At 47.9% G+C, this 23726-nt stretch overlaps 12 protein-coding genes across 12 annotated transcripts; 8 read left to right on the top strand and 4 right to left on the bottom strand.

Annotated features, from left to right (window-relative positions):
- Positions 1 to 169: 169 nt before the first annotated feature.
- FMAN_12605 (uncharacterized protein) lies at positions 170 to 1357 on the bottom strand (the record flags this gene model as incomplete). The annotated part of the gene is made up of 1 exon (XM_041823066.1): positions 170 to 1357. One exon carries the CDS (start codon positions 1355 to 1357, stop codon positions 170 to 172), a length of 1188 nt encoding a protein of 395 aa, XP_041688684.1.
- An 882-nt stretch (positions 1358 to 2239) lies between these two features.
- FMAN_12604 (putative TPR domain protein) lies at positions 2240 to 3955 on the top strand (the record flags this gene model as incomplete). The annotated part of the gene is made up of 1 exon (XM_041823065.1): positions 2240 to 3955. The coding sequence occupies one exon, from the start codon at positions 2240 to 2242 to the stop codon at positions 3953 to 3955; it is 1716 nt and encodes a 571-aa protein (XP_041688683.1).
- Positions 3956 to 4514: 559 nt separating this feature from the next.
- On the top strand, positions 4515 to 6050 carry FMAN_12603 (uncharacterized protein; the record flags this gene model as incomplete). The annotated part of the gene is made up of 6 exons (XM_041823064.1): positions 4515 to 4543; positions 4592 to 4620; positions 4672 to 4752; positions 4802 to 5593; positions 5647 to 5862; positions 5914 to 6050. The coding sequence occupies 6 exons, from the start codon at positions 4515 to 4517 to the stop codon at positions 6048 to 6050; spliced, it is 1284 nt and encodes a 427-aa protein (XP_041688682.1).
- Positions 6051 to 6343: 293 nt separating this feature from the next.
- Positions 6344 to 7389, top strand: FMAN_12602 (uncharacterized protein; the record flags this gene model as incomplete). The annotated part of the gene is made up of 2 exons (XM_041823063.1): positions 6344 to 6698; positions 6752 to 7389. The coding sequence occupies 2 exons, from the start codon at positions 6344 to 6346 to the stop codon at positions 7387 to 7389; spliced, it is 993 nt and encodes a 330-aa protein (XP_041688681.1).
- Positions 7390 to 7585: 196 nt separating this feature from the next.
- On the bottom strand, positions 7586 to 8252 carry FMAN_12601 (uncharacterized protein; the record flags this gene model as incomplete). The annotated part of the gene is made up of 2 exons (XM_041823062.1): positions 7586 to 8080; positions 8130 to 8252. 2 exons carry the CDS (start codon positions 8250 to 8252, stop codon positions 7586 to 7588), a joined length of 618 nt encoding a protein of 205 aa, XP_041688680.1.
- A 621-nt stretch (positions 8253 to 8873) lies between these two features.
- On the bottom strand, positions 8874 to 10343 carry FMAN_12600 (uncharacterized protein; the record flags this gene model as incomplete). Its single annotated transcript, XM_041823061.1, has 2 exons — positions 8874 to 10258; positions 10310 to 10343. The coding sequence occupies 2 exons, from the start codon at positions 10341 to 10343 to the stop codon at positions 8874 to 8876; spliced, it is 1419 nt and encodes a 472-aa protein (XP_041688679.1).
- A 2476-nt stretch (positions 10344 to 12819) lies between these two features.
- FMAN_12599 (uncharacterized protein) lies at positions 12820 to 13995 on the top strand (the record flags this gene model as incomplete). Its single annotated transcript, XM_041823060.1, has 1 exon — positions 12820 to 13995. The coding sequence occupies one exon, from the start codon at positions 12820 to 12822 to the stop codon at positions 13993 to 13995; it is 1176 nt and encodes a 391-aa protein (XP_041688678.1).
- A 1191-nt stretch (positions 13996 to 15186) lies between these two features.
- Positions 15187 to 15957, top strand: FMAN_12598 (putative transcriptional regulator; the record flags this gene model as incomplete). The annotated part of the gene is made up of 1 exon (XM_041823059.1): positions 15187 to 15957. The coding sequence occupies one exon, from the start codon at positions 15187 to 15189 to the stop codon at positions 15955 to 15957; it is 771 nt and encodes a 256-aa protein (XP_041688677.1).
- A 1110-nt stretch (positions 15958 to 17067) lies between these two features.
- Positions 17068 to 17517, top strand: FMAN_12597 (uncharacterized protein; the record flags this gene model as incomplete). The annotated part of the gene is made up of 1 exon (XM_041823058.1): positions 17068 to 17517. One exon carries the CDS (start codon positions 17068 to 17070, stop codon positions 17515 to 17517), a length of 450 nt encoding a protein of 149 aa, XP_041688676.1.
- Positions 17518 to 17663: 146 nt separating this feature from the next.
- Positions 17664 to 18807, bottom strand: FMAN_12596 (uncharacterized protein; the record flags this gene model as incomplete). Its single annotated transcript, XM_041823057.1, has 2 exons — positions 17664 to 18020; positions 18073 to 18807. 2 exons carry the CDS (start codon positions 18805 to 18807, stop codon positions 17664 to 17666), a joined length of 1092 nt encoding a protein of 363 aa, XP_041688675.1.
- Positions 18808 to 19265: 458 nt separating this feature from the next.
- FMAN_12595 (uncharacterized protein) lies at positions 19266 to 20108 on the top strand (the record flags this gene model as incomplete). Its single annotated transcript, XM_041823055.1, has 1 exon — positions 19266 to 20108. The coding sequence occupies one exon, from the start codon at positions 19266 to 19268 to the stop codon at positions 20106 to 20108; it is 843 nt and encodes a 280-aa protein (XP_041688674.1).
- Positions 20109 to 23171: 3063 nt separating this feature from the next.
- On the top strand, positions 23172 to 23726 carry FMAN_12594 (uncharacterized protein; the record flags this gene model as incomplete). Its single annotated transcript, XM_041823054.1, has 1 exon — positions 23172 to 23726. One exon carries the CDS (start codon positions 23172 to 23174, stop codon positions 23724 to 23726), a length of 555 nt encoding a protein of 184 aa, XP_041688673.1.

Here is a 23726-nt window from a genome sequence, read left to right as displayed (position 1 = left end):
GTAGCGTTGAATAGTGATGTTGTTCTCCAGGAATTTATCCCTCGTTTCGATTACAACCCAGAACAGATTCTTACTATGAGACAGTTCATATGAACGGTACCGCAACAGGGTGTTTGCAAAAACGTGACCTCCACTCTCATTGCATCTGCCAGATAAAGCAGTTCGTCTGCTAAACTTCAGCCGGGTCAGACCAGGCGAGAAAATGTCTAAAAATGTCACCGTGTGACGGGCGGTTCGCATTGTAGTGCTCTTTACACTCTGGCCTCCTTTCGCATGAGGCTCCCCAAGGACAGCGCCTTGAGCCAAGTATACTACCGGGCTCTCGGAGAGCCTTGCCAACAAACTTGCCCTCTGGTTGTATGCGGCCATCTGGACACATCCAGCGCTGCCGCACAAGCCCCGGCTTCTGAGTCCGGCATCTTGGTTCGTTCCAAAAACTCCTTTCCACAGCAACTCTCCACTTCCAATCATAAGGAGATCGGCAATGACCAAATTGCTGATAACTCACAACCTCTATGCGCCAGCCTTGCCTCTGGTGACTCTCCCAACGTATAGTTATGGAGTAATCAGTAAAGCAGATGGGGCACGACCCCAGTGAGTTATCACAGGACTTGAACGCTTCCGACAGTTCTGCCAGTTCTGGTAGGCCATATAGACCTATTCTCGCTGAACTACGACAGCCGTAGTTGATACTGCTTCGAACATGAAGGCATACAGGAAAGTAAAAGCGATGCTGAATTTTCTGCACTCCTAGATATTTTGGAATCCATATCACCAGAGTCCTTTGGAGGAATAGTTCATCTTGAATTATGCGAGCAATGGATGTCCATAGTTCTGTGCCACCATCATTGTACCGATGGATATTTCCGTCGTAGTTAAGCGTATCGAGAGAGAGTCCGTGGGTAGGGCCGTTGAAATGGCGATTCATGATAAGTCGCGCTTCGGCATATTTTATCATCAAACCGGGGTCGAACCACATATGAAAGTTGAAGTGAAGAAAACAGTTTTTTCTGCAATCCCACTTGTAGCAGTTACAGGGATCAACCATCCCACGTCGGTCCCGTTGGTGAAGCCTCACACAGATATAGCAAAAGTATGAGCTGGCGCAATCCTTTTCCAGTATCTGTAGGAAGTCTTCCAATTCTGTTGCTTCGAGTTTAACATTGCGGGTGAATGTTGAAAGTAGAATGTGGTAGGGTCGACAGGTAAGGCTGAGTGAGATCAACGAGACATTGGAGAGGTGCTCGGCGATTTCTAGGATGATCTCAGGGGGGAGGCAAATAAGATTTCCACGGGGATCCTTCAGAAGGATTCTCCGTCGAAGACGATCGAAGAATCGTCTGAAAAGACTTCCCATGTTTGTATTTGAGGTCCAAGTCGGTTGGCTCAAACCGAACATCATGAGAAACAGAGAAAAGGGGACATATATATAACTTATCGGTGCTTGCTTAGAGTTTTCATAACCTGTCCCACGTGGGATTAACTACAAGCTTAACACGCCACAGCAGCAGAATTGCTTCATTCTGTTTAAGTCGGCTTTAGCAACGGCAAAGTATCGTTATGCTAATGATCGGGTTTTCAACACAGAAACAGCCGCGAGATATATGCTGACCGTAGTCACTAACACGGCCTGGCTTTCGGGCTCAAGCTTATCCAAATCTGTTACTACCGTATAAGCACATAGCACATAATTAGCCTTGATCCTAAATGAATGAAAGAATTAGGCCAAATTAGATGAGTTTAGTATAAATTCAACCTAAAAACCCTAAATTCCACATGCTACCTTGTATTCTGTATCTGCATCACATGAGCTTATAACAGCGGTGTATGGATCATATATATCACGGAGACTCCGTAGTGGCTGTTTCTCTGGAGATTGGCTTACAGGGGCAGGATGTCTTATCTCAGATTCTTGCACCCTTCTTCATTCTGGGCCTCTATAAGAGTTCCTTTTTAATTCTCAATTATCGCGACCTTATTACTATCTACACATTCCATTGGTTTTATACTCCGTATTCGGCCATTGACACGCACGTCACTGATTGCTGATTTGACGTGGTACAAGCCAAGAGTGGGGCCTTCTCAGCTATTGTACCTTACTCCGCAAGATATTGGGGCGATCTCCCGAAGGCCAGCAGCAACCATCAACATCCATCTAAACAACGTCTTTTATCAAGCTACAAGGGTTTTTACTATTGACAGCCACTCGCCTCATTTTATACTTCTTGGCTTGTTCAAGATGGGGCCATCACAGTCTACACACAAATCAGATGACTCTCACGGTCAAGAGTTTATTCTCCCGCCCTTCACTCGTGACCTTACTACCACTAAGCCAGAGGCCAAGAGATGGGTCGAAGATGGCATCGTTTGGTGCTACGCCTTCAACCATGCCGAAGGAGAACGCTGTTTTGAAAGGGCCATTGAAATCGACCCCCAATGTTGCCTCGCATATTGGGGCCTTGCCTTTGCTCTTGGTCCCAACTACAACAAGCCGTGGAAAGCATTCGACCGCAACGATCTCAAGCACACCACTTTGAAAGGCCTTGAAGCCTGCAAAAATGCTGAAGCTCTGGCCTCAAAAGCGAGCCCCGTTGAACGAGCACTTGCTGGTGCCATTCGACATCGCTATCCTAAAGATGAGAACGACACAAACCATGCCAGGAGTTGGAACAGTGCCTACGCGGAAGCTATGAAACCTGTTTATGAGGAGTTCAAAGATGATCTCGATATCGCAACCCTGTACGCCGATGCACTCATGAATCTCACGCCATGGGCTCTGTGGGACGTCCGAACAGGGAAGCCTGCGCCTGGTTCTGAGGTCCTAGAAATTCAAGAAGTTCTTGAAAGAGGTCTAGCTCAGGAAGGCGGATATGAGCATATCGGACTCTTGCATGCCTACATTCACGTCACCGAGATGTCAACCGAGCCTGAAAAGGGTCTTCTTGCAGCCGAACATCTTCGCAGATTGGCAAATGAAGCAGGCCACCTAGCTCACATGCCTTCGCATCTCGACATCCTCATCGGAGACTATCGGCGTGCCATCTCTGCTAATGCAAAAGCTGTCATAGCTGATGAGAAATTTGTATCCCTTCGGGGTGGTGGCGACTTCTACACCATATACCGCATGCATGACTACCACTCACTCATCTACGCCGCCATGTTTGCAGGCCAGTACGGTGTCTCGATCAAGGCAGTGAACCAAATGGAAGTGGCTATTCCAGACCAAGATCTACGAATTGAGTCGCCCCCGATGGCGGATTGGCTAGAAACCTTCCGATCAGTTCGTCCACATATCCTCATCCGCTTTGGAAAATGGGAGGAAATCATTGACATGCCACTTCCTGTGGACCAGAAACTGCTCTGCGTGACCACCGCGACGATTCACTATGCCAAGGGTGTTGCTTATGCGGCGCTGGGAAATGTTGAAGAGTCAGTTAAGCAACGAGAACTCTTCGCTGCTGCCAAAGTTCGTGTGCCGCCGACTCGTACACAGTACCCTAATAAGTGCCTTGATGTCCTGGCCGTGGCTGAGGCCATGCTCGATGGCGAGCTTGAGTACCGACGGGGCAACATTGAGCTTGCCTTTGAGCATCTTCGAAAGTCAATCGATCTCGATGATGGTCTGCGATACGCTGAGCCGTGGGCATGGATGCAACCCGCCCGTCATGCGTACGCCGCTCTCCTCATGGAACAAGGCCGCATCGAAGAAGCTGCTGAAGTATATCGCACTGATCTCGGGTTGAATAACAAGCTATTCAGGGCAAGACATCACCCTAACAATGTCTGGGCCCTCCACGGCTATCACGAGTGTGCAGTGAAGCTGGGACTCGACGGCGAGGCGCGGATCATAAAGCAGCAGCTTAAGACGGCTATGGCTTTTGTGGATGTGCCTATCGAGTCGTCATGTTATTGCAGACGGGATGTTGAGAATCCTGTTGGATGTTGTCGTCTGTGATTCATTTCTTTAGATGACTAGATTGTTTTGAAGACATGGCGATGGTATGTTAGATAGCCTAGACTCTTGTTTAATGATTGGATTCGCACGGCCTTTGGGAATGGTTATTTGCGGACCATGATGAGTTGAGCGTTATGTAGATAAGAGATTCAGCAACCATTATCCCTTAGGGTGTAAGAAAATTATATTTTTAAGTAAAGATGGTATGCTAAACTTGTTAAATACCGCCCTAAGTTTATGATAATTTACCTAAATCCTTTTGTTATTTAAGAGTGAGGTCCCAAGGTTTCTTGCTGCCCGTGGCTATCTAATACTTGAGAGTATCAGAATTCGTGAAATGGTATGAAGATTAATTTACATACTTGTTTAATTCGGTGTCACTTAAGCCGGGAGACGTTGACTCAAATTGCTTATCACATTGTACTGTACCTACGCATACCTATTGAATTGAAGCAAACCCCACAATCATGTGTTGGAGTCATTATAACTAAGCAACATCCACTTGCCTCCTCCATCCAACAACATAACCAACTCATCATGACTCGAATTTGATGTGAAGATGCCACGACCTACCAAGAAAGGAATTTGGTAAGCTCAATTGCCTAGGGAACGCATCTCTTAACTAACATGATGAAGTAATACTTGCCGTCGTCGCAAGCTAAAGTGTAAGAGTGACGCTACCTATTTCCAAGACCTTGTTCTGATGCGTGTAGCAGGCAATCAAGCACTTCCCATCTGTGGACAATGCACAACGAGTGGTCTTTACTGCGATAGATCAGAGAAACCAACGCGCTTCAGTCTGTTGTTCTCACTCTTTCTACGTTACTTAGCTGACTGCTCAGCAAGTCCACCACCAAGAATTGCCCAATCCTGACTCTCCAAGAAGAGCTCTACAAGACCAGAATATAGCGCGCCTCTTCCATGCTTATACCTCTAATATCTCGGAATGGTATGACCTCAGCGACTCAGCATGTTCTTTCGGCCTTGAAGTTCCATCCATTGCCCTAGACGAGCCTCTTCTCTTCTGTGCTGTCATCGCACTCTCTTCAATGCATGCGTGTAAAACATCAGCTCCAAGTTTTAGCAAGGTCGCTGAATTCTACCATCATCGCTGTGTTCAATTTCTCATCGCTCTGGATGCAGGCGATGAGCTCATCAGTCGAGGTGTAGCCCTCGCTGCGACGTGTCTTTTGCGTTCATACGAGATTCTTGACGGTGATGTTGATCCCAACATGCATCTTCGTGGTGCTTACTCCATGGCTTCGCTCCACGATGTGTTATCAGGCATCCCACAAGCCGGGTTGTTAGGTGCAGGTTTCTGGAACTATCTCAGAGAGGACATAACATTCAGTCTATTTGAGGAGTGTCCGTTGAAAATGGACCTCGAGAGTACACCATTGACCATCCAGCATAGCTCTGATCAAGACTATCTCAACTCTATCACTCTAATCCTGGGCAAGATAATCAACATGTCTTTCAAACAAAACACAGATGGCAGTCAGTGGGACTACATAAAGGAAGACCTCAAAAGCTGGAGGAATTCTTGCCCTCGTCACATAAAGCCTTACTCAAGACTTCAAGGCGAGAGTATCACATCTCATCTATTCCCTGCAATCTGGTTCCTGCAGCCTTGCCATGGTGAGCCAAGTCCTTCCCTACCACGAAACAGCAATGTCTCTAATGCCGAATAGCTGCGATACTTCACTATTACCTCGTCGCAATGACAATAGTCTGCATCTACACTTCTCCCAGAAGCCTAGAGGACCTAGGCGGTATTAATCTGCCTGGACTCAAAGGTCAGTCCAAAGAATTGTTTGTCGAGTACTTTGCCCTTGAGATATGCGGCATTGCTTTTACTGCCAAGGTGCCGTCAGTTCTGGTAAATGCATTCGGGCCAATAGCTTTTTGTAAATTATCATACTATCCCGTCTACATCATAAAATCTAACCTTTCGGTAGGCGCAAGATATATCAAAGCCGAGGCGTCGCGGCAGGAGCTTATTCGCCAACTACTCGCATGTAAATCAATGATAGGATGGCCAGTTGAGCGACTCATTGGTGATCTCAAGGGGTCTTGGGGGATGGACCAAGAGTAGAGTGTCAATATTGTGACCAATTATCATGCCACCATCGCCAAAGCCACGGGAAAATTATACACGAAGAACTCTCATTGACAAATCTATTCACGACAAGCTGTTGCATCGTGGCGGTCGAGAATCCATACCAGTGGGGAAAGGTTTTCCGAGCTCGGGAAACCTACATCACCAAGTTTACTCATTACGAGTATAAATGAGGAGGTCTTTCCAGTCCCAGATACGTCAAAAGCAGCTCTTCAGATTCATTCAAAATATTAAAACTCCCATAAATACTATTATCAAGGTCTTTTATCATGTTGCGTGCCCAAAAGCTTTCCTCGGCGCTGGCGAAACAGGCACGCACCTTTGCAACAGTACCAAAACCTCCACAGGTCGGAGTTGTTCGACCTTCAGCTCAAGAAGTAAAGAATCGGACCCTCGACTCCAGAAACCTCGAGAAAGCTGTGCGACACATGCACAGAGATGGCTTGGTTGTTGTGGAAGATGTTGTTCCTCACGAGGACATCGACATCCTCAACAAGAAGATGATTGAGGATGCTCATACCCTACAGACTCGAGGTGACAAGGGCCCTTTCAACTACAACAAGGGCAATATTCAGCAAGATGCCCCTCCTGTTTCTGAATACTTTAGCCCTTCTATCTTCACAAGTAAGTAATACCTCTACGAACTTGTCCTGCCTCAACTGACTTACATGTCTCAGACCCAATTGCTACACAGATGACCACTGCCATGATGGGCCCTCGGCCAAAGTGGACGTTCTGCTCTGCCAATTCTGCAATGGCAACTCTCCCTGGAGGAACTCCTCAGCGCCAGCCTGTGCATTCAGATGCGGACTTTGCACACCCAGACCATCCCTTTGCCCTTGTCGTGAATATTCCTCTCGTCACAACTACACCAGAGAATGGATCCACAGAGATCTGGCTTGGCACCCACAATGGGTTTGGTCTAGATGCACAAGAGGGTGCACATGGCGAGAGAGCCAGCGGTCGCATTAGAGAAGAACTCCTACGCCAGCGTCAAGAGATCTCACCGCCCTTGCAGCCCGTCATTAAGAAGGGCAGCATCGTCGTGCGCGATCTCAGACTCTGGCACGCTGGCATGCCGAACACCACTCAACAGACTAGGGTGATGCTCGCCATGATCCACTTTGCGCCGTGGTTCAGGAACAGAATGAGACTCGAGCTGGGTGAAGATATAAAGCCGATTCTAGACGGCCTTGAAAAAGAGGGAAAGCTGGGGTTGGATGTACCAGTAGATTGGGCGAGCAGGGAGGCCGTGCTTGAGAGTTACCTGAACCGAGGATTCGGGAATAGCTATGATTTCAGCCAAGAAGCTTGAAAGCTTGGCATATAAGCTTATTTTTAGGATCTAAACTCAGAATGTGATTTGTAGTATTGCATATGCTTTAGTCTATTGTCACTTATAAAAATCCCATAAAGTTCAAGTTACCAAGTATTCGTCGTATTCCGAAGATAAATCTAAAAAATAGTTGCTATAACACCTAAACTCCATATCCCATCAGGAACAACCATCGTTAGTCAGAATCGCTGCTGCTGGAGCTACTGTCCATGCCGCGGGACTTGTGCTTCTTATCCTTCTTGTGTTTCTTGTCCTTCTTGCCCTTCTTGAACTTGTTCTCGAGCACATTGGCACCGATAGCACCAGCAGCTGCAGCTCCGAGACTGCTTAAAAGACCACCACCGGCTGTGTGCGCAGCCCAAGCAGCGGCACCTCCACCAACGAGAGTAGCTCCGAGACCGCGATCACCGTCGGGGCCGGGCTGGCCGGGAGGGTATTGTCCAGGAGCGCCGCCCTGGGGATAAGCAGGGGCGCCATACTGAGGGTTGTTGTGCTGTTGTTGAGGATAGGACGATGAGCCGCGCTGGTCGTAGGTGGGCTGTTGGCCGTACTGCTGCTGGGGAGGAGCTTGCGAGCCGTAGGTGGGCTGAGGCGAGTGGGAGGAGTATTGAGGCTGCTGCTGCTGGCTGTAGCCGTAACCCTGAGGTTGTTGTTGCTGGGAGTACTGCTGCTGAAATGTTGTTAGCGGTGGCATAGAAGAGTTGAGATGAGAAACATACCTGTTGGGGATAGCCGCCCTGCTGAGGATAGCCCTGAGGTTGGCCATAGTTTTGCTGCTGAGGATAACCACCCTGCTGGCCGTAGCCACTGTTACCACTACCGTAATAATCGTTGGCGGACATGTTGGTTCTGTAGGTAGGTTATAAGTACTAGGTAGAAGAGAAGATAGATGGAGAAATTGATCAATAGGATTGCTTGAGTGACTGGTAGATAACTAGACGAGATGATGATGGATGGAAACTCAAAACGACAGCTCCTCCCCCGCCTTTTAAATACCACGATCGCTCCATGTCTCCCGTTCCAGCAGACGAGCTGCTTTGGCTTAGCTTGTCACTGAATCCGCCTTAGCTGACAAAAAGCCGACAAGGCTTCTTCATGTCACAGACCACTCAGTAGGACTAAGGTTAGGTAGGCGCAGTTCACAGCCGCACGCACACACACTAGACACAAGCCTGTAAGCTCAAACTAACCGCTAACGGTGCAGGGCTGAACCACTAATATCGTCGAGTGACATGCTGTGCACCGTTTGTGGGGTTGTCGGGTTTCCCGAGTCCGAGCCTGGGACACGCTGAGCCACAATCTGTGCAGCGCAATTGATCGGCAGGGTCTTGTTCTGTGCATGGAACATGAACATGATATGAGGCAGAATATCGAAATGCTCACCAGGTGCAGAATAGCATGAGCCAATAGGCAAAGATATTAAACATTATTAAGCTACAATCACGAAACGGAAACTAGTCTAACTAGGCTATTTCGTTAAAGCCACGCTGCACTTGGTCGCATATCTCCTCCACTATCCTCTCCTCTGCCGCCTCATCACCAAGCCCCAATGCTCCGGGCTGCCACGTAACCGTGTACACCAGATCGCCATTCTTTACAGAGGCGATATTGAAACAAATGGGGCAACCTCCAACGTGACCAGGCTGCGCAAAGGTCATTTTCGATACCTTGACCTTGTCGCTATTCGCGTTGTCGCCATCAAAGACGCCAACATTGCTGAACTCATATGACGAGTCCCGCTTCTTGCCAATCTTACCAAGAGTCCATTTTCTCATACTCGGGACATATCGAAGCAAACCGATGGCGTTATCTTCGAGTTTGGTGGAAGTCATGGCGAACTCCTTGGTAGCTTCAGAAGCTGATGCCCACTCTTGTTCAGTCAAAGGACCTGTCGCAGCGCTACGAAGATGAATTGTGTAGGAACCGGACACAATATCACTCGCCACGTCATTGGACATTCCGATTGATCTTCGCATATTTATAGCAGTTTGCGCCACGAAGTTGGTGACGTTGTTGTCCTGGACTGCCTTGCTCAGTGCGCGGGTGATGAGCTGGTGCATGACTCCTGACAACCTCGCATCATGAGTCCGCGCAAGCTGCACAACCTTGTTTACCTGCGATGCCTCGATCTGTCGAATCTTGAGTTTGTTGTGATATGTCTCAGGGTTGAAGAAGATGGGCGCTGCTGTCCATGTACCTTCGTCGACATAGGACGCTGAGACACGTAGGCCAAATAATCGGACGAGAAAGTATGGCATGTACTCAGCGAGAACTGGTGCCAGTAGAAATGACCAGGAGATTGGCAGTCTTTCCGCTGTATCGAATGGTTCAGGGAAAGGTTTGTCTGTTGGAGCAACGATCGATGATGGTTCAGTTGCAGGGGTTTCCCTCAGTCCTGCGAGAAACGTCTTGTGAAAAGCAACCCCAGTGATGCCATCGCCAATGGTATGAGAGAAAGAGAATGCAACATGGCATTGAGAGGGGCCGAGAGGAAAAATCACGATTCTCCACGGTGGAACTCCAGAGACAAAGGGACGGTCTATCTCTTTTTCCATAGATCTTGCAATGGCTTCCAGTGAGTCTGTCTCGGCATTTATGTCCTCAGCAAAGCTGATGTGCTCCTCGACATTGATGCTAGCCACCCGCTCATAGAAGCCCTTGTCGGTGTTTCTGTCTCCGACAGTAACGCAGAAGAAGGGATGTTGTTCAATGCAGCGTTTTAACGCGTGGAAATAGGTCGAAGGTGACTTGACGTTGATCCCATCGGCAAAGTCATAGACTGCACCAATGACGACTGCGTTATAGTAACCAACATCCTCACGGGCAATAGTCCGCATCTCATTGGGACCTATCAAGCATCAGAGGAGGTAGCAGTTTGGCTTCTGGTAGGGTTACATACTCGCGTATCTAAGAAACTCTGTTTTCGCTGGCATGATGAGGTATGGTTTCACTAACGGTAGATGATCTAAATGTGCTCTTTCCACCGAACCCTGGGAGATTTGCTCTTATAAAGAGCCTTTGACTCTTGTTGAAAGTGTCAGGCGGCCTTGAAACGGATTTACTGGTGATCTGAGGCAATTGATTGGAAGTCGGCGGCCTCTTGAAGTTATCGCGGAAATTAGATGTGGGCCCGTTTACGATCCTTCGATACGGGGAAATCCACTCCCCGAGAACCCGACACTATCTCCTCAAGAAGTTATGAATATTTGTTCAACTTGTGCATATATTCAGCCGTTCTTCTAACAAGTTTACTCGATCCTCCCTCTTAGAGAAAAGAATAAGGAACGGCCACTCTCTTGGCAACTGGGGGGCGTCAGCCCGACAAGCATCATGGCAACTTTCATCTGTAAGAGGTCGGGGCAACTCTCGCCCGCTATTACAGACAACTGAAACCCCTGATAAATAAATTGCCAGCTCGGGAACTGACAGTCCAAGGTTGACGCGTACTCCTGTTTCTGTCTTGTACCTTGCCAGCATTGTATGTACTCAAATGACAACAACATCCGATGTCCAATGCTGATACTTTCTAGGCAACGAGATTATGCGGCGGCTTCGTCAAGTTAAGATCTTGCAAGGAAATGCTGCCTGGGCATCTTCTTCAGGAAGACCATATCAGCAACTCAAAACACAGACTATGTTGTGCTTAGACTGCAAGAACAACTTACCATGGCCTGGTACTTATAGATTACCTGAGACTTGAGTTGCCTGTTCTAAGTTGTGAGCTAGAAGTGTTATTTGCCGCTGAGACCTGTGGCTGAGAGCTTAAATCAGCCGAGAGAACTTAGTTGAGTTGCCTGGGATTTTCCAATGTGTTCTTGCCTTGATATCTTATGGAAGTATCACAAGATTCAATAGTCAACCAACTAGCATATGTGAGTACATTATGGCTAATACCAAACCAATCCTAACTTGAATTTTCCCGAATTCCCTATCCTTGCAATATTGCTATTTAAGAGCTGCGACACGAACAAGGTTGTAGCAATAGGTGCACAATTGTTTTCTCAAAGAGCAAGGGCATCACATTACGCTCTACATATACTAGCCCCCTCAACTATGCGTTTAGTAACTATTTCATCACTACATATTGCCACCAACTCTTCGAAATTATATAAATCTCATATCTAAACGTTACTCTACCCCTTGAAATGACCAATCAAACATGAATTAACCGAAATGTTTTACTTATGTAATAAGTATCCCCTACCAGCCTCTGTTGAGCATTCTGTGTTGATTAATGTAATGAGGTTTTCACCAGAAGACCTACTATGTAACGATGAGTCTTGAAGGTTACTATAGATTGAGTTGCAACTGGATATTTCTCTCTCGTTACTTGAAAATGCAGACCTTGCATGCCTTTCTCTATATAGATTCAAACAGAACTCTGTTAGAAACTGTATTGAAAACGGTAAGTTGAAGAATTCGACTTCAGAGTGAATCATACATATTGAACATATTAATTAGAAATTACAATTACGCCTAGCCAGAGTTTCAAGCCTGTGATAAACATACCAACTATATAGTGTGAAAGATGATTATCAGATAGGGCAGAGGCATGTGAAGTTGTCCACGCCGTATCTCCCCAATGCATTTCACATCCCACTCGGCAAGGGTCTACATGCGGGAATAAACATCGCAGCTTATAAATAAGGGTCCAGTCTGGATGATCGGATCTTGACATCTCCCTCCACTAATAGATCGAACGACAGACCTTCTAGGACAGTCCACATCTGAACTATTATGGACCGATCAGCTCATAGAGACAGACTCTCCAGATAAGGATTTCGATAAATGTACCCAATAAGGTGCTCGAGAACCCTTATAGCATCGAAGTCGGGTACATCGATCCGTCGGTGGTGGCCGCAGGTGTCATTATGGTGGATCTGTTTCAATCTGACGCCATCGTAGACCCTGTCACATAAGAGGATAAGGATGCAAGCTGGATGGTAGGTGAGCGGGGAACCTTGGAGAAGATCAGAAGAGCCAAATGGCTAATAGTACTGGCAATAGAGTTAGGATATCAACTGGAAAAGTTGTTAATTATCAAGGTGGGTCATGATGGGCATGAGACTTATTTCAGCTACAAATTGAATTTATATCATCACCGCGTCTTTAACCATATATAGGTTCCAAATAGAATAGATATTTTCATAGTTCTCTTAATCTCTCAGACAAAGGTTACAGTTGATCTGATTAGCCGAGATCGGGGTGGGTGCGAAGGCGTGATCATCAACTATCTGTCGCAATATTTCGCCATACTCGATATTAATAATGAAACTCGACTAGCACGCATATACAACGGGTCTAAAACAACTTCGAGGTAACGTTAGTATCGATATAAGAGTTGGGGATACCTTTCGGATTTCAGCTTCGTTGTTTAAATCAGATAATATCATACAACTCAACGCCAAAATGCCTACAGAATTCATCAGCCTAACTTTCCCTAACCCCTCTACGGAGCTCAACCCCATTCCCGGGGCTGGAATCGATCCAGAGTTCCTCGTCCGATATGCCCGGAATCTTGATGATTACGAGTTCAACTACACTTTGATCCCCTATCACTCCTCTTCCTTTGACCCCTTCACCATCGGTGCCACTATCCTAGCTGTTACCAAGCAAATCAAGATTGTCATTGCTCTTCGCCCTAATACCCTCTACCCTACCGTCGCTGCCAAGGCTCTCGCTACACTTGACCAGCTTGGCAAGGGCCGAGTTGTTGTTCACTTCATTGCTGGTGGAGATGATACTGAGCAAGCCCGTGAGGGTGATTTCTTGAATAAGTCTGAGCGATATGCTCGTCAAGAGGAGTATATCAAGATTCTCCGACGGGCATGGGCTTCCCCTGAGCCTTTTGACTGGGAGGGCAAGTACTATACTTTCAAGAACTTTTCCAACCAAGTCCGCCCCACGAATGGGCACATCGACGTCTCAGTAGGCGGTTCATCTGATGATGCCTACCGTATTGGTGGCGCTCTCGCCGATATCTTTGGTCTATGGGGCGAGCCGCTCAAGGAAACCAAGGAGCAGATCGATCGTATCTACGCCGAGGCTGAGAAGGCTGGCCGTAAAGATCGTCCTCGCATCTGGGTTACCTTCCGACCTATCATCGGCGACACAGAAGAGATCGCTTGGGCCAAGGCTCACCGAACCCTAGATCTCCTCAAGGAGAACCGACCCAAGGGGGTTGGCAAGGCTGCACCGAATGACAACCGCCCTCAGAACGTTGGATCCCAGCGTCTGCTAGATATCGCCAAGAAGGGTGAGGTCCAAGATCGTGCTCTCTGGTATCCTACCGTCACAGCCACCAATGCTCGAGGTGCATCTACAGCCCTGGTAGGCTCTCACCAGACTGTTATTGATTCTATTCTTGACTATGTCGACCTTGGCGCTGAGCTCATCTCTATCCGTGGATACGATAACCTGAACGATGCCATCGATTATGGTCGATACATCCTGCCTGGCGTACGAGCTGCTCTGAAGGAGCGACAAAATGGCAAAAACGGTGCCAATGGCAGCAATGGAGCTACTAAGGAAGAAGTTAAGCAGGAGGTCAAGGAGGAGGCCAAGGTTGTTCCAGTCGCTGCTTAAGTTCTGGATTGCTGCCTTGGATTAGCGTTGAGTTCATAGTGCATAGCGTTCAGAATGAAATAATAACGATTAAAGCATCTTTGTGTCTTTGAATTTACTATCACTAAGGCCACCCAACATTGTATAGGACGTTTCCTTGTGCTTATACCAAGTGACAGCGGGAGAGCTTCCTTGCTTCCAGTCTCAGGGTCCCAAACATAGAACCCCGAATATTGCGTTTATGCAAGGTAAGTCTATATGCCCCGAAAAGGAAACACAAGATGATGTTTCCAAATTGCAAGGCGCCATAGTTAAGGAAATTACAAATCATATATACTTATTAGTTCTACTATAACTCACACAAGCAGGCAAGTCTTTCTCCAGCCGTGAGTTTACACATCTGCCGCCCACGTACTACTCTGACGGATATAAACTTCCTAAAGAGGCAAAAATGATGATTACTTATTGTTTCCCCAATCAGCCATAATTCCAGTGAAGTCACTTATAGTTACGCAATAAAATCCAGTGGATTAGATGAGTCGTAAAACCAAAGATGCAGCTTAAAACATCGAACCATTCAGACATCTTTCAACCCCGCAGCCCCGCAAACTTGAAGAATGATTCCAAAGCCAAGATTGCATCAATAACCAATCAGAAATTTGGTTTACAAAGTTCAGCTGTAAACATGGTTCGACATTGCAGCCTGCCAAGTCTCGGCAATTTATGACACTCCCACAACGAAGTTGTTAGAGGCTAGGCTTGTTCGACCACTCCTGAGCATCACTTTTGTTAATGGCCTGTGACTCAGCTTCAAATACCAAGACAAGTCAATCGTCGAAACTATACGAAATAGGAATGGACTCGTGAGACTGATCTACTGGAGCCCGCCATCCTTATGAGTTCCCACATGACTATTACGATTATGGGCAAAGCAAATCAGTTTAACGTATACAAAGCTATAATGATTCCATATGATCGACTTCGATGCCGCTGGCTAAAATAAAGCTCCGAGGAGATACTTAAGCCAGTACCCTGAATTGCTATTACAGCTCTTGTAATTGGTCCAAGGCATTCCCTTGTTTTTATATAGTCCTTGGATGACTCTTGACTGCCGGCAAATAAATACCCGCCACATATTTTGAAATTCTGCTCTCGACTCAGTATCTTCCCAAACTCACACTCTTCGTATTCGAATATCCAAGTCCAACAAAAATGTACATCAAAGGACCTCACGCCGAAACCGAGCTTCCGGTGCTCAGGAAGCTGATTCGAGAGAACCCATTGGGTCTTCTGACTACCGCCATTCCCTCCCCAAACTTCCCTTTTCTTCAGTCCAGCCATATCCCTTTCGTTCTAGACATCGAGGATGAATCAAGCGAGACGGAGCTGGGAAAGCTACGAGGTCACCTCGCCAGAGTCAACCCTCAGAGCAAAGCCATGATCGAGAACCTCACCGAAAATCCAAGCCTGAATAATGTGATCGAGCAAGACGTTATAGTCATTTTCAACTCTCCTATCCAACACTATGTCACACCAAAGTTCTACACAGAAACCAAGCCCACGACTGGAAAAGTCGTCCCAACATGGAACTACGCCGCAGCCCAGGTCTACGGCCGCGCCAAAATCTTCTACGATACCAAGACCGACGAGGCTGGACACTTTCTTTCGAAACAGATTTCTGACCTCAGCCGCCACGCCGAGACTAATGTCATGGGTTTTACTGGCGGCGACAACCCTGTGGACTGGAAGGTATCTGATGCCCCTGGTCGGTTCATCGAGCTTCTGAAGAAGAGTATCATTGGAATCGAAATTGATATTACGCACATGGGAGGAAAATTCAAGATGAGCCAAGAGATGGGTATGGGTGATCGGGAGGGAGTCATCAAGGGCTTTTCTAGGCTTGAATCTGAGACTGCGAATGAGATGTCCAAGCTGGTTCAGACTCGAAGTGATTTGAAGGAGGCGAAAAAGGCAAGCGTGTAAATTGGGTATCTAGGGAATAGTACTGTCATCTCAGAAGAGTTGGTGGACTAAGAAGCTGAAGTAAGAGTTTATTAATGCTGTATGTCTTTCTTAAATCGAACTTGCTTATTTACCTGCTACAGAGCGAATCATACGGGACTATATTTGGTGAACCCAAGGACAGAAATGTTTCCCCAATACAGTCAAGCATAGACAAAGAATGTTGGCTTACACATGAATTATAGTAACGAACAGCGGTTCATTCCTTGTAGCCAAGCGTTGGTACCAATTTACAAGCCCGGACTACGGTTTACAAATGCCGTGCTCCGTCTCGGGAATCCCCCGATCGTTAAAATCCGGAACGGTCGACGATCAGTTGATACTCGGGCCTCGACGAGCGAACGACGGCAGCCAGGTTCCCACGTGGAGTCTGTCATTGGGGCTTGGCTCCCGCTGCACTCCATACAATATTGAGCTTACCTTGGACGCCATGCTATGCTATGTTATGCTATTCCACGAATCCACACGATTGACTTTCCCATGTTCGCTGGACTCTGACTACCCCAAAAGACGACTTCACTCCCACGTGCAGCAAAGTCCCCTACTCAGGGTCTTGAAGATCTCACCCACTACCTATCTAGATCCGGCATCGAGGCCATGATCCATCCCGCGCTCGCTATTCAATTGTCATTAAGAGTCTCCCGAGCAACGAATCAGCGGCCCCACGTGTCGCCGTGGGTCGTCGCGTTGCAACCCTTCAACCGCTCACTCTGGACGGGATGAGGGGCTTGAAGCGGGCCTGAGGCTTCATATCAGCAAGTTACGTTTGGCAGAAGCGCAATGTGATTGTCGAGTTTCGAGCTTGTGACCGTTCTAGACGGTAAAAAGCCTCGCGTTTGCCGTTGGATGCGGGAGGTGTTGGGCATGCTATAGAGATGCAGAGTGGGGGTTGGAATTAAAGATAATTTATATAAACACCAAAGAGTCAATCAATGCTGCAGATGGTGGGGGTTATTGAATAGGTCAAAGACATTCTCGTTTCTTCTCTGGTATTCTTGTGCTGTTGCAAGCCTCGATCTACCGCTGGTTCATTTCGGTACTTAATCGAGACTCCATCCCCAGATCGAGATCATGGACAAAGCTACACTTCTAACGGCTTCCAAAGTGGATCTGAACGTTTCGACCCATCCCCGGTCCGACATCACCAGGTTGATCGTTCCATCACTACAAATTGCCCTTCGCTTCCAGAGCCTTGTCGGTTCAATCTCCATCTTCATTTGCCTCCATGCCTGCATCATCGCGAGCAGCGCGTTCGTCGCCGTCCTCCAGGGGAGCAAGATCGTGTCCCTAAACGTCCTCATCGCAACAAAGTACAGCGCTTTTCACAGCTTCAACATGTCTACCCAAGCCGTCGCCAGTGCATGGAACTCCAAGAATGTCCAGAGATTACGAAAAAAGCTCTGGTACGAATTCGCCGTCTTCATTCTCGGCAGCGGGAATATGGTCTTCCTCATGCTCTTCTGGCCTGGATGGTGGGTGCTCGCAGGCGCGTGCTGGGCAGGCTGGATGCTCTTCGGTTGAAGCTTCTCCCACGCGTTTTGAGTGTCTCTATGACCTCTCAGCCAAACTCAGAGGTGATCCACTCGTGAAATAACCAACGCCCAAGGAGTCGACACAACGCATTTCCAAACACATATCGATGTCTTGTGACAGTTGACGGCACCATCTCAGCGCGAGAAGAAGAACGTATTACCACCAGCATCCTTCCTCACCTCCTTCCCGTAGTCTTTCTCGGGGTCAAACTCCTGCCACATACTCGCAGGAAAGATGTGTTTGTTCTTCTCGTACCACCGCCTATCAACAACTTTAGTAAGGGTGGGATCTTCGTCGGCGCCCTCAAGGGTGTTTATATCGGGAAGCGCGTCCGCAGCAGCAGCCTTGGAGGCGGACGTGACGAGAGGATCACTGGAGTCGGCATTATCGATCGATTCGGGTTTTCGAGGAGGCTCCGCACTGTACTTAAATACAGGCTCGCCATCAGGACCGGGTGTCTTGTTCATGGCGAAGAAGTAGAAGTCATAATGCTAGATAGCAATCAGAAGCTGTTCAATAATAAGCGTCAGCGAGAAGACTTACGTGAGGTATAATGACTGTTCCGCGAACAAGCATCAAATCGTCCACTCCTACTCTAGCCCATTCCCTCCTTGCATTGGACTTTTCCCCCACGCCCAGATCGGCGCCAACTTTGCGACTTTTGTCGAGGAACACCCATATGAAGTCGCCCTTCTTCAATCTGACGATTCCCCCAGGAATATTAGTCCCGTCGTAGAATACGAAAGGTAGCGCAATCTCGGTTGCTTTGACGGCTGCTTGTATAGCCAAGAATTCGCGGCGTAATGCGTCTCGTTCAGCGGCTTCCTTGCGCAACGCAGCTTTCGTCATGGCTTTGGGCACTATGCCCACCGAAGCATTTGCCTTGAATTTGGTCTTGACCTCGCCTTCATTACCTTCGGTATCGCCTGCGCGAGCCTTCTTGGTCTTCGCCGGTTTTGTCAATGGGCCCTCATCCTCACCCTCGTCATCGTCGAATGATAAGAGTTTCTTCCCCGGCTTCTTTTTTTTCTTCTTCAATGGTTGCGCACCACTTCCAGAATCACTGCCAGCGTTGTCAGGAGTGCCTGTCAAGGAAGCATCCGGAGTGGACGTGCCTGAAAACGCAGCCTCTCGAGATTCACGCTCCTGTTGTTCAAGGACTTCGGCGCGTCGCTTGCGAAAATCGGAGAGGGCAACGAGACCGACCGTATGCGTAGAGAGTCGTTCATTGGTAGTTTTATTCTGCGGCGTGAACCGCGATGCTCTTGAATCTGACATTTTATGGTTTGTTTGTAATAGTTGGTGGAATAAAATGGCTTGGTTGACTCGATAGCGGCGATAACGATAAGAAGACGGTGTCGAGTACCATTATGCACTGTTCGTCATATGTCATACTCAAGGTAATGTCTAAGCTCATTCAATGGATGGAAATCATGGCCATCCGACGCCCACTGTAATAAGTCTTACCGATATGTATAAGTCTTGGGATACCAAGACTGAATTGAGGTCTAGGAATACATATCACAATTTTAATGAGCGTTGTGCAGCGTAATTATTGAACAAGATGTCGCCTACCAACCATTTCCTCACTCCAAACTCCACCTTTGCTTCGACGTCATTAAGTCGACCTCACCCCATCACCATCGTTAGACATGCGACAAACCTCTTTCTTGCAAGCCCTGCTTTCAACTTGGTCAAGAAATACGAGGTTCATTAATATCAGAGCTAGGTCCATCATGACAAACGTCGACACTTCTCTACCTCCAGAACCAACTGGCGCGGCCGCCAAGTTTGCAGCTCAATATGCTCAAGAGCATCCGCTGAAGCTCTACGGAGGCTGGTTCTGCCCATTCGTCCAACGAACTTGGATCACTATTCACGAAAAGAAGGTTCCCCATCAATATGTAGAAATCAACCCATACAAGAAAGAGGCTCACTTTATGGCCATGAATCCCCGTGGATTGGTCCCTACGCTTGCAGTACCCGTTGACTCGAAGGGCAAGGTACAGAAGCCTCTGTTCGAGAGCAATATCATTTGTGAATATCTTGATGAGGCGTTCACGGACGAGTCTAAGTATGGGCCTCGACTTCTTCCTACCGATCCATATGAGAGGGCAAGATGTCGTATTTGGATCGATCATATCAGCACACGCATCATTCCCTCATGGTACAAGCTGATGCAGCACACTCTCGACAAGCCTTTCAGCCTTGATGAGGCACGAGAAGAACTGAGAGGACGCATCAAATCTCTCGTTGAGGAGATGGACCCTGAAGGCCCATGGTTTCTCGGCTCAACTCTGAGTCTTGTGGATATTTGCTTAGCACCATGGGCGAAGCGTTTGTTCCTAATTGATCACTACAAGGATGGCGGCCATGGTATCCCGGAATCTGGAGAAGGTAAAGACGGAGACATTTGGAAGAGGTGGAAGAAGTGGTATGACGCAATTCTCAGTCGCGACAGTGTGAAGGAGACCTGGAGTGCCGATGAACGATACATCATTGCGTATAAGAGATATGCCGAAGATACTACCAACTCCGAAGTTGGTCAAGCTACGCGCTCAGGCAAGCGCCTTCCTTGAGGGGTTTGAGTAACGACTGTTAGAGAGATCCAATAGCAAACGTGGTGATCTCGGTTTTGAATCAACTCGGATATCTCTTTTCTCTCATACACATGCATCTTGGAGCCAGAGCATGTTTCATTTCGCTGCTTCACATAGTACATTAAACATGAGAACTATGAATACAAGCTACAGTTGCGCCGAGGATACTTTTACCGTTTTCCTAATCTATCGTCGCCACGACGTCTAATTTCGTTCGTAGACTTCACGCAGTTGCATGAGAAGGACTGCCGAACAAGTTTGCTCTTTCAACAAACAGGTCATGTCACTACATTTGCTTTGACCGCGATACGATGGTTACATATCCAAAAGTGCCTTTACATGCTGTCGAAATTCATTTGCTTCGAGGCCAATGATACGTAACCATCTTCTAAAGCCAATCGCTTCTGAATCGCCCATGACAATACAGAAGGGTCGAGAACACGGGACGAGTCTTCCATTACTCGCATAGATACATGACGAGGCAAAGGTTCAACGTAGCATCGCAGTTAGTAAAAGTCCGAAATCGTACAGATGGGTGTTGTTAAACGCCGACGGTGGCTTAAGCCACTGTGATCCACGAAAGAGCCGCACTTTTGTAGTGGGATACGAACCTGTTTGAAGATACACCACTTCAAGACTCGGTTAGATACTGGCTACTTGTCAAACGGGAGCTGCTCAAGAGCTTGACAAACGTCTCCCGAAATCACAAGGCGTAGACAAAGAGAGCAATCGATGAGGCAGCCAAACAACGAGGTTTCACATAGAAATGAAGTCGTCGCGCTCTGCAAGGTTCAGCTTCTACCTTCACACGGGGCCATTCGGTACCTAGACAGTGGACGTCATTCCTCGCTACCAACCAATACTCGACATCGTACAAACGACGCAGCCTCTCACAAGTAAAGTCCCAGACTTCCGACAGCGGGATCACAAATGTCCCGCCGTCAATCGGCTCCGGCGTCGGCGGCTGGTAGGATACCGATACGGGCCGTCGCACATGCAATAAACGTGGCTCCGTCCGAGGCAGATGCTCAAAAAAGAAAACTCGCAAGATATGAACAAACACGGCAATTGAGCAGAAAAGAGAGAGAAACGATGTCACGTAAACGTCAGAAGCCCACATCCGCATGGACAACCTAGTAATTATTGTTTGCCTATCGATATGTTTAGCAACACCATGCATGATGGGGCGGGATGCAAGTCATGAGCTGAGAGGGAAGACCCCTGCCGAGGCCTTCTGGGGTTCCACAGGCCTAGATCTCTAGCGGTCAATGCCATCGGACACCTAGCGTCGTGAAATGTCAACGAGGCAATCGCCCGCAGACCGCTCTCTTGGAGTTGGCTGATAGCCGTCATTGGGAATTGTTTGTGGCACGCTCAATAAACGTGTATATCTGGAGTTATTCTTGACGGAAACGTTGCGGCCGGTGAATGAACAGTAAAGCCACCTGACGGTCGCCGTAACAGGGCCCAGCCTGTGCCTCTCCCCTCTCCCCGTCCCCGTGCCTGTTCAAACATTCGACAGCCGTCGTTGTTCCTCTCGTTTATGCGGAGAGGTGGACTCGCCGATCATAGATTGGTGAGATGGGGTTGGATCCTGGGTCTAGAATTAGACACGGCACAGTCCAGCTTCTTGAGGTTTCTTCCGCTTTTCCCGCTTTTGACAAGGACTGGGACAGTTGGAGTTGAAAATCTGCCAGGGCAAGACACCAACACGCACAGCATAACTTGTGAGTTTGCCACGAGCATTTGTTGTTGTTGCCTGTCGTGTTATCATGCCTTTTGCTTTGACTTGCATGCATACGTACATCGTGACTGTGTACCGTGCTACGAGATATCATTCGTCACAAGCTTGCAAAGATTGTCCAATATTTTGATTCTCTGTTACTATTTTCTTCTTACCGACCTAGTAACCAAGCTTGAAGAGTGTTTTCCAACATAATTACCTCATGAGAGCTTTGATGTGCCATGAAAGTTACCATGATCCATCATGTTAGTGATCTTTCGATTTTCGCGTTAGCTTAGTGCATCTGCCAGCCACCCTTGAACTTTGACGGCACGGAAAACTGTTTGACGACGGTTAGCCCGTCTGCCGTCAATACGTGTGGTGGCTGGTGAAGGTCCAACTAACTCATTGTAGAAGCTCAACTTGAATAACTCTGTAAAGAACCTTGCGCGTGATCAAACAAGCATAAAGAAAAGCCCACCAGTCGTCAATGTTTCATGCGGGCCTGTGGCCTGGTTCCTAGACTCTAGACTCCTCCACTGTAAGCGGGTCTTCAACGCTGACTTACAGAAGACCCCGGCAGGCATTCAGTGGAAGCTTGTGGTTTTTTAGGGTAATCCGCTGCAGATTATGGCATTCCTGGGACCTTTGACAGCGCATTATATTTTCCGTCCCGCATCGTCCGTCGGGGTAGCATAGACCAGCAAGATTAATACAACGTACCCCTAATATCTCGAATCAAGAATCAATAACAGCACAAAGGAAAGTAATAGTTTGACCCTGTAGGAAGAGGTTCTGGACCTTGTTAGTTACCTGAGCTACTATTTTAGGCGCGCTGTGCATGCACAAAACCGTACCGGACTGCCGAGCTGAGGACATGGCCTAATGGCCCCACGGCGGGAATACGAGATCCCAGCAAGTGTACTGTACCTAGGTACTGTAAGTTGGGTGAGTTGTGGTACGTCACTTGACATATTATCCATCATTCTCAACGCTTGTGCTGAGAATGTAGTGAATTCGGTCCTAGCTGAGTCACGGATATGCATAATTCACTGGTAACCAAGTGAGTTAGGTTGAAGTATAAAGAAGGCCTTGTCCGCTCGCGTATTCGAGGTTAAAAGATCATCATCAATTGACTTCAACTCCAAAGATCATCAACTCCCATCACAGACAAAGATCATCCTCATCACCCCGCAGTCTACCTAGTCTCTTTCACAGACCAACCTCCTCACTGCTCCTTATAATCAGTCTTAAATCTTTTCCAACTCCTCCTCCCTCAACTCGTACTACTTTTCAGTAGCCTCTCAATAACCGCCAACATGCAATTCTTCACCCTTCTCTGCCTCGCCACCTCCGCTCTGGCCCTCCCTCAGACCCTCACCAAGCGAGAGACTTGTATGGACAAGGGCAGCAAGGTCACTGAATGGACTGTCAAGGACTTCAAGTACGAGGCCGTCTACACCCAAAACACTCCCACAAAGCAGACAAACTCTGCCACCGTCACTTTCACCCTTCAGAACCGTGGTGTCGGTTATGAGGGCAAGTGCTCAGCCAAGTCCACAGACGCCAAGAAGGATTTCTTTACTGGTAACACCGACTACAACTGCGATGTTCCTTTCGAGGGCGACTCTGCTTCGTTCAAGTACAACCGCAAGTCCGGCGTCATCGCCATCTTCCAGCACTGGTCCTGCGTCAAGGAGGGTGGTTGGTACGAGGCCAAGGGCAACACAACCTTCACTCCCAAGTGTACCGAGAAGACCTGGAAGAACGCTCACTACAAGGTTGGCGGTGACAAGGCCTACTCCAACCGTCGGGTGACTTGCCAACAGAAGCAGCTCAAGGTTCCTGTCCTCGAGATGCAGGCTGTGCTGTAG

This window comes from Fusarium mangiferae, assembly GCF_900044065.1.
Source record: "Fusarium mangiferae strain MRC7560 genome assembly, contig: FMAN_scaffold015, whole genome shotgun sequence".
In the NCBI taxonomy this organism is placed as follows: Eukaryota; Fungi; Ascomycota; class Sordariomycetes; order Hypocreales; family Nectriaceae; genus Fusarium; species Fusarium mangiferae.
This window is presented reverse-complemented; position numbering and strand designations above follow the sequence as displayed.